This window comes from Pholis gunnellus (assembly GCF_910591455.1).
Source record: "Pholis gunnellus genome assembly, chromosome: 22".
Lineage (NCBI taxonomy): Eukaryota > Metazoa > Chordata > Actinopteri > Perciformes > Pholidae > Pholis > Pholis gunnellus.
In genome coordinates, this window is record NC_136549.1 from 16,397,588 (window position 1) to 16,407,141 (window position 9,554).

General features: G+C 41.3%; 1 protein-coding gene across 1 annotated transcript in view; it reads left to right on the forward strand.

Annotated features, from left to right (window-relative positions):
* celf2 (cugbp, Elav-like family member 2) overlaps positions 1 to 8,493 on the forward strand; it is a gene marked incomplete at its 5' end in the record, with an annotated part of 111,236 nt that extends 102,743 nt beyond the window's left edge. The window contains 4 exons of the mRNA XM_079184090.1: positions 2,572 to 2,748; positions 4,112 to 4,255; positions 6,170 to 6,342; positions 8,253 to 8,493. Of these exons, the coding sequence (XP_079040216.1) occupies positions 2,572 to 2,748; positions 4,112 to 4,255; positions 6,170 to 6,297 (449 nt within the window). The 3' untranslated portion in view covers positions 6,298 to 6,342; positions 8,253 to 8,493. The remainder of the gene's footprint in view (positions 1 to 2,571; positions 2,749 to 4,111; positions 4,256 to 6,169; positions 6,343 to 8,252) is intronic.
* Between the last annotated feature and the right edge of the window lie 1,061 nt (positions 8,494 to 9,554).

The window sequence follows — 9,554 nt, forward strand, 5'->3', positions numbered from 1 at the left end:
CGCTTCCTGGTTGTGTCCTGGGTTGAGCAGTCTGTCTGTGTCTCTCTGTGTGTGTGTGTGTGTGTGTGTGTGTGTATGTGTGTGTGTGTGTGTGTGTGTGTGTGTGAAACTATGTTGTAGTTGTTTCACATCGTGTTGTTTCTTTCTGACAGTTTTGAGGATCAATAATTATTTTAATGCCAGAATTTGACTACTTTCCTGCAAAATGTTACAATTATATGTCAAAAAATCTGTCAATTTACCAGCCCGATAAATACAAATCTGTAAATTATTTATGCCAAAAATACAAATTGTGACTACTGTACAACATGTTTGAAGTTTGGCCATTCTTGAGCTAAAATAAACTAAGATTTCAAAATAAACAGATGACAATTTCAGTAGAATAAAGATGTTGGTGGACCATTTTCATGCCAGAAATATAGTAAATGTAATGATTTCCATGCACAAATAAATGCTAAATCGAGTTTTCTCTGCATGTGCCAAAAAATATAGAATTAAACGTTCATTCAAGAAATACTAATCAGTCAGTTTTACCGTCCAATAAATGCAAAACCTTTCCATTTTCATGTCAAACTTTGACCAATCTTATGCGAAAATAAATTTAAATAAACTATATTACTTTAATGCACAAAAAAAATGACATTTGCAAACTAGTGCTAGTTAAAGTATTGTGCAGAGCAGCTGGTTTAGCATCTAAATAAGTTCCAGTTTGGTGCGATCCACAGCGGATACACGTTTCCATCCACACGTGAGTCGCGCGGTGCGTCCTGCCTCTGACCTCCTGGGAGACGGGAGCTGGGATCTTAATCAGAGCTGTTATTACAGCAGAGATGCTGTACTACCGGCCTCCTCCACCACATTATTCTCCTCTGACCTTTACCGGTCCTCGGCTGGAGTAGCTGTGTGTCCGCTGTGTAAATCATCTCCGCGTCTACAGAAACACACACACACACACACACACACACATACATGATCGTCCTTTCAAACAGAAAGGTCCGCTTTCGTTTTTTTGCATCTCGGCCAATGCCTCTCTCTCCGCATTCTGCCCCCCCCCCCCTTCCTCCACCGCCCACCGCCCCTCATTTAAACACATCTAGGCCTTAATTGAATTGCAAAGGTCACCGGTGCAATTATTCCTGAATAAATGAGTGACCTATAATCCGGAGCTCCGCGGTGATAATTTATTTCACTGTGTCTGACGGTGAGACGACAGGACGCCGAGCCAATGTCAGACCCCCTCAGACAAGTTGCCCTCCGCCGTGATATTAAGCCGTTACAAGCAGCTAATGAGTGTTACTGCTGCGTTCCTCCACTTTTCAAACCAGCTAACCCCCCGTCCCTCCCCCCCCCCCGCTGTCCTCCCCCGTCCTCCCTCCCTCCTTACTAGCCTGTCTTCACCCCTAAAGTGAGACGTCGCAGGGCTGGAAAAGCACACATCACACCTTCGCCGTTGATGTTTGACTTGGCAACATAATTCTCCACACGCAGAACGAGATGCTTCTTTAAGTGTTGGGATGGATTTCAGTGTATGTACTAATGCAGATTACGTGGAATTTAGACGTGCATCAAACTAGTAAATCTGTCATTATGTATCATTCTTTCTCGTTTTATTATAGCGCGTGTTAAAAGAGATGCACTTATTGTTTCGGTGACTAAATCACTACTATTGACTCATTTTTCAATGCGCTTTATTCCCTCTCATGCAACAGATATAATGCTCTCATGATAATCCGTGCAGCTGTCTGCAGCGGCGCCGTGCGGCTAAACCGCAGTGCACGTCATGCAGGAAGTTAACGCTGCACGTGTTCCCTCGACAGAAAGCCAACGGGATTGTTCCACTGGATTTTGAATTATTGCAGAAAATGATCTCTGTGGCAAATCAAACGTTTCTGATACTTCCCCGTTTTTGTTCATCAAGATAATCTTCACAAATCAACTTTACTTTTAGGGAAGTAAAAAGCTTAACGTTGGGCTGTAAAGGAACTCTACCACGGTCACATGACTTCAGGCCTCCACCGCTAAGCTAAAGGAGGGCTAGTGTTCCGGTGAGGACGCTTAGTCTCTTTTTAAGGTGCACCAGAGGGGCGTTCACTGACCTGTTTTATATCAGAGAACTAAACCTTAAAATCTCTTCAGCTCGTGTTAACGACAGACTTTTCTGGGCAGACTTATTTCTGAATTTTAGGACTCATTCCTACATCCTAAAGTGTGTTTTCACGTGATCATCCTAGTGTTTTAACGTTTTGTCGACACTGCGTCTTCGTGTGTTTCTGTGCTGCGTGCTTCTGAAACCTGTGCAGGTCTGGCTGTCATCGGCTACGCCCATCCTCTACTTTATTGTGTGTTTGAAGTGTTACTCTGTGTGTCCCGTGTTAGCTGTTGTGTGTGTGTGTGTGTAGACACAGTATTGATGTGTAACATCAGTGCGTGTGTGTGTGTGTGTGTGTGACGTGTGGTAACATTTCTGTGTGTGTGGTGTAAAACACAACCTTCAGTAAGAGCGCTAACGAGTAAGTGCACTCTTCTTTCTTCATTGTTGGGTTTTATGTAAAGTTGCTCAAATGCTCTCAGGTATGGCGGCTCTAAACGGAGGCCTGGGGGCGGGGCTTACCAACGGGACGGCGGGCACCATGGACGCGCTGACGCAGGCTTACTCAGGGATCCAGCAGTACGCCGCCGCAGCGCTGCCCACCCTCTACAGCCAGTCCCTGCTGCAGCAGCAAGGGGCCGCCGGCAGCCAGAAAGAGGGTCAGTAAGCCCCCCCGGGGGGGCCGTCTGTCTGCACATCGCTGCTGCTCAAACGGGAGCTTTCGCTTCTTTTAACAGCAGACGGATTTACTCTGAAGAGCAGCAAATAAGACAACGTGACACATTTCAACGCTCAGCTGAAACCTAGAATGATCTTCTGGTAAAGAATATGTCGTAGAAGTTTAATATCTCAGTTAAAATCCTCTCAAGTCAAAGTGTCAAGATCAGTTTGTATTATATATGTGTAAATAACGCCCAAAAGTGTCACTTAAGATCTACATTATATTATATAGTTATTAATGGAACAAAGTCAGTTTTTCAGCTATGAAATCGATTAATTGAAAATGTGTTTATTACATTTTTTGTTCTAGAAGATAAAAATCCTCCACACCAACACAAGAAATCCACAATATACTTTAAATTAACAATAACTCTACAAAATAATCTTAAATCTGCTTTGTAACTAATTAATTTACTCTATTTTTAATAAAGTTAACGTTTCCTCTAAAATCAAACCTATAATTCAAATTATTAACTGAAGATTCACCGAAAGCAAAATGGATCTTATTTTGAAGGAACTTGACAAAATGTAAAAGTTACGGTTGGTATGAATACGTTAGGAGTCATTCTGATATATTCCTGTTATATTATTAAATGAGTTATATTGTGGAAGAGAAAACTTTTACCTAAATCCAAACAGAAACTGGCGATTGAAGTAAAACTATTTTCCCAAAAAGCCTTCAACAACAGCGTTGGATACAAAGCCGACGTGAACATGAAATGTCCCGTGAATCTAAGTGGGACTACGTTTGTTTGTCCACGTCTCGTCTCTGCTTCCAACAAAGACCCGTTTGTATAAAGATGCTTTTATTTCTTCGACGGTCCATCCAGGAGTTCAAAACCCCCTCGAGGGGAGACAAAGAAGTGACAGATATCGGGCTTCATTTAGCGCTGAAGAGCACATTTAATGATTCTGAGAGATCTGACCTTCTACGATTAGGATGTGGGGGGGGGAGGGTGACCTGTGACCTGTGACCTGTGACCCCTCTTAAGAGAGACGACATGCCGCTGAAAGAAAGAGCGAAACCACAGCGAGAGGAACAGGGAAGCTGCTTTTGTCAGTCGAGAGCGAAAATATTATCTTTGACTGAAAACAAAAAAGCATTCATGATTGTTTAACAATGTCTTTGGAGAATTTTTGTTTAAAAGCGTTAATAAAACTCGAGGTCATGTGACACCGTGCTGATCGGCTCCGGTCGGCTACGACGGAACCTATTTTATTTATTCTCTGCTTGAAATTTTGAAATTTTGAAAAAGCCGCCCCGCTGACCTCACTGCGTCTCGTCTCGTCCCCCCCCGCCAGGTCCCGAGGGTGCCAACCTGTTCATCTACCACCTGCCCCAGGAGTTTGGAGACCAGGACATACTGCAGATGTTCATGCCTTTCGGAAACGTGGTCTCTGCCAAAGTCTTCATCGACAAACAGACGAACCTGAGCAAGTGCTTCGGTACGGCAAGCAGCTCGGTCCTCACAACAAAGTCTGCTTTCTGTACTCGCTGTGTGTCCTAGTTCAGGGGCTTCAGTCTGTTTTATTAATATTTCAGCTTTTCTTTGAAGAAAACTCCTCCGCACGAGCTCAGAACAGCTGTGACAAGTACACCATTCTTTCCAGGAAACTTTGCAGGAAACTCACACATTTTCCTGCGATATTTCCCGACTAAAATGCCAAAAATGGGTTGTGAGATATTGAGACAAATCTAACAGCCACATTTATGGAAGCCGTTAATATAAGACACTCTGAGCTGGGACAACAAGTGACTGGTGTTAAAGAATCCTACCTGATTGGCATGTTAAAAAGCTTCAAATCCAAGAGTATTCGTCCACGTTGACAACAAAAGCTGAACAAAATGCATCTCCGCTCCTCCGTGTCGCAAAAACAGAAGTAAATCAAGCATGGATGCAGGTAGAGACAAGACAGCAGAAAACAAACAAAAGTACTGTAAGGACGGATGTGAGACAAGCGAGACGAGGAGTTTACTGTCAGCCTTAGAGGTTGCAGGTATTAGGAGAGGAAGTGAAGTGCGCACAAAGACGACTTCGTGAACGACAGCATGAAAAAAACACAACAACACAACTTCACTTTCTGCTCCAAAACCTTTATTTTGACATTTTGACCAACAGTGGCTGTTTGTCAATGTTGGTGGAGCAGTTTTACTGTGTTTTTGTCATATTTCTTTCGAGTTCATAGTAGTTGTCTTGCAGACTCATGATGCTCCACATTAAAAGTGCCACTTCACTCCCCTCTATTTGCTTTACTATTATGTGTATTCGGCCTTACTCAGCGTTATTATTTCATTATTTTGTTGATGCAACAACCCCGTCGAGAGTCATTACATTTTAATATTTGTCTTATTGTGTACCGGGGGTTTAATGTAGATGTAAACCAGACGAATCAGATATCCGGAGACACAGAAACACGGTGAAGGAGCCTCTCCTAGTATTTTAATTTAAGCAGTTTATTATTAAACATTGATTTTGAAACGAGTGTAGTTGTTGTAAATAAACAAGACCAATAAAGCAGAAGCTTGTCTGCTGCAAAAGAGAAGAGACATAAAAAGAGATTGATTACAGCTCTTCAAATTATTATGTTAGACAGGAAACCATGAAGATTATAGGAAATGCTAATGCAACAACAATGCAACAACATGGAGGCGACCAATCATCTCAACCGTGGTCTCATTAGACTTTATTACACCGTTATAGTTCACTAGCCTGTTTCCAGGTAACACATGTTGTTGTTTACCTTATTGGCCTTAGCGGACACATGCTATATTAGCCAACGTGTTAGCAACTTTTACAATCCTTAGACGATTGTCTTCACTGTTCGTGCTGCATTTTGACAACAGTAGATAAATGAAAATGTAGCTTAAATGAGCTACTTTCCTTTTCAGTGAGTTGAATCATTGTATTATTGCTAATAAGCATCCCCTGCTTTATGGTCTGTTTGACTCTAAATGGACCATCATTTACTAAATGAACATCATGCTGTATTGAAGAAGACTTGAAACTAGAGATTGAGACCATAAACTCATGTTTACAATGTTTACTGAGGTAATAAATCAAGAGAGAAGTAGAGTCATTTTCTCATAGACTTCTATACAACCAGAGGAGTCGCCCCCTGGTGGACATTAGAGAGAATGCAGCCATAGAAATATTGTCGGCAAACAGATATCCGATGGGTTCAGAGATTTGATAGCTTACCTTTACTCATGCAACTCTAACAAATATAATCTTTAATACTTGAAACGTTCCCTGTTGCAAGTTTAACGCCAAGTGGAAAAATGACCAGTATTTACATTGTCACATTCTTGTTCTCCATCATCTTTTTACCAACTATCCGCTTTTCCTCTGGTAACCGCAGGCTTCGTCAGCTACGACAATCCAGTGTCGGCACAGGCAGCCATCCAGGCCATGAACGGCTTCCAGATCGGCATGAAGCGGCTGAAGGTGCAGCTGAAGCGCTCCAAGAACGACAGCAAACCGTACTGATCTTAGCACTAGGGTCTATCTGCTCCCCATGTTAGCACTGCTAGGGTAAGTCCCCCCACCAGAAGGTGAAAATGTACAAAAAAAAAACAAACGAGCCACGACCTCTCTACACAGGGACTGGGGGGGAGGGAGGGGAGGGAGGGGGAGGGGGGAGACGACCTACAACCACCCTGAGGGAGACACACACGCCTTGTTTTTTTTTTTGGTTTCTTTTTCTTGCTTTTATTTGAAGATTTTCATGTTAGCTTTCAAGTATTATTATTTATTACAATTATTATTATTTTTACACACATGAACGCTTCCATTACCGCCATTACTTTGTGCAATTTTCTTTTTTTTCCTTTGGAAGGAAGTAGCTGTCCTGGGTAGTTTGTTTAGAAGTTGTTTTTTTATTATTTCTCAGAGATTATTTATACGTTTTTGAGGACTAGTTACAGCCACAACCGAGGTAAAGACAAAAGGAGCCATGATGATTTTACCGTTTTTTCTCTCTCTCTCTCTCTCGTTTTTTTTAATTTATTTTTTGACGCGCAACGCCGATATGCACATTCGCCCTTTGACCTCCACGGCGTTGGTTGCAGGCCGCCGCTGCTTCTCCGAAAAAAACCAACAACCCCGTCTCTATGCCTGCTGGCAACCCGGGAGCAAAGGCTGCAGGAACGCTAGTGGCCTCTTTACATTATAGTCAGTGCAGTTACACTCCACCACCACCAGAAGAAGAGAAACAAGCAAAGCACACACTCCAGCTACGACTTATTATTTATGTGAAAATAATCAGAAGGTGAAAAAACAAGAGAAATTAGTAACTACATTTCTGGGTCAGATCACATTGGTCTTTGTTGTGAAAAGGGATATTACCGCATGTAGAACACTTTCAAAAATAACATCCAGGATTTGATGGAAGGCTGTAATGATAATTCTAACGATACAAAAAAAAAGAGTTTATGGGTTTGAGGTGGTAACTGAAAATACTTGATGTTTGTTGAAAGATTTAAAAAAAAAAAAGAAGTCAAAGTACAGAAAGCCACAGGCCTGTAAATTTTACTTGTAAAAAAAGCAGTTCTATTTTTATACAACATTTTTACTGCCTCAGATGAAGAAAAAAAAAAGGATTTTATTTATTGCCTATCGTTAAGTTATTGGACTCCGATAAAATATTCATATTAAGCGTAGACCCTTGTGGAGAAGTCTCGTGGAATTGGGTTCTCCGGTGTTTTCCATGTTTTTTTTCAGTGCAGAAACCACAATCACAACACGCCGCCATTCGAACCGCGACCCCCCCCCCCCTCCCTTCTACCTCCCCTGTGTCATTCATTCATTCACTCTGTGCTGTTCATCCATCCATCTCTCTCTCTTCTGACCCCTCTCTCCATCCGTAGTGGGACTACTTCTTCTCTTGTCAACATTTTTCCTCGCGTTTTTCCTCATTTTCTTTTACTTTTTTTGTTTAGATTGTTTGCGTTTTTTGTTTGTTCGTACCCCCCCCCCCCCCTACCCCCCCCCCCCCCCCCCCCCCCCACCCTTCCAAAGATGTTGAAATAAAAAAGAAAGAAAGAAATGATAAGACCCGCCTCCCCCTCTCCCAAAAAAATATGTATTTTTCTCCCAAATGACAACATCCATCTGGGATCTGATGGATAAAGCTTTGGGTGCTCTTTGTTTTTTGTGTATGTGTGTGTGTGTGAGAATGTGTGTTTGTGTGTGTGTTGTTGTTGTTGCCTGTTAGTATAGACCTATTATATCATTTTAAAAAACAACAAAATCAAAGCTTAAAAAATGAAATCAGTGAGTGGTGTTCTGCCGGTTTGCATTGTTGTTTGTTTGTTGTTGTTGTTGTTTGTTGTTGTTGTTTCTCCTGATTTTTTTTACAAAAACAAAATGCTGTAGTGGTGTGGTGCTCTGGCTCTCTGTGTGTAACTCTCTCCTCTCCCCTGTTTTTTCTTTCCCCCTTTTAGAACAACCCATCTCCATGCCTGTTAGCTCATCGTTTGCCTAGCATGTCTCCGTGGCGTCCAAAAAAAAACAAACAAACTTTTAAAATGAAAACAAACAAAAAAAATCCCCACCAAAAAAAAAAACAAAGTGTCGTCATCGTCGTCCTCCTCCCCCCGTCATTGTTTTTTCTGATGTCTTTTCCGAGCTCACCTGATCATAACCTGGTTCTCCTCCTCCTCCTTCGCCGCCTACTGACTTTTTGAAACGTTGAACTTTTTTGGATTTTTTTTTTTTTTTTCTGTTGTTGTTGTTTTTTTTTTTTGCATGTGACCTCATTTAGACCTGTTTTCCGGGAGGGTTTCAGGGAGGGGAGGGAGGCGACAAACAAGGGAGGGGCGGGGTGAGAAAAATGAATCAATGTGAAAAAGATATAAAGCTGCATTCGTATGAAAAACACAAAAAAGACTGAGATTTTTATGGAAAAACAAATGTTCTTTTTGGAGAAAAAAAACAACAACCTGTGGCAAAGTGATTTCCATACAGTATGTTTTCCTGCAATTTTTTTTTTTTTTGTTTCTTCTTCTTCTTCTTCTTCTTTCTGTCAGTTTTCCTTTTTTTCTTTTCTTCTTCATTTAAAGTAAACTTGAAAGTTCACGACAGGAACTGGCGCGCCATCTTGCTTCTGGCGCCGATGGAAAAAACCCGAGCGCCGGCCCAGAAGCAGTCCGCGCCAGTTTCTCTGAAAAATAAGACTACTTCCAAACAGTTTTGAATAAAAACTGTCTGATCAATATTAAGACTCTCTCAGAGCTCTCCAATGGTTTTTACATTTTTCAGGCAGTGTAAAGTTTTTTGATAAGGCCATTTTAAGTGGCTCTGTTTCTCATTCAAAGTCTATATATAGAACCACTTTTTTCTAGAGTAGTTTAAAGGTAAAAATAAAAAAAAGACATTTGCCCTGTTTGGGTGGGAGAAATGCTACCTACTTGTGTCACCTTTTGCTGAACTGACTCACAGATAGACAATCCGTGGTTTAAATGCACATGATGAAATGACCTATATTTTCTACTGTTTAAATGTATAGAGGAAAAAAAAAATACTAAGATACCTGTAAACCTGCGTTAACGTCGGTGCTTCTCGTGAGTTTAGTTGTGGTTTCATCACAAGTCTAACGGTCTTAAATGTCTCATGTTTTTCAAGAGAAGACTAAAAAATCAGTTTACTTGAACAATAGACAAAGCCTTTCATATTACTATAATAGTTACTTTGTTGTTTCTTTTCTTTTTGGTTCTTCTTTTTGTTTTTTTTTAAGGAGTGTCCCT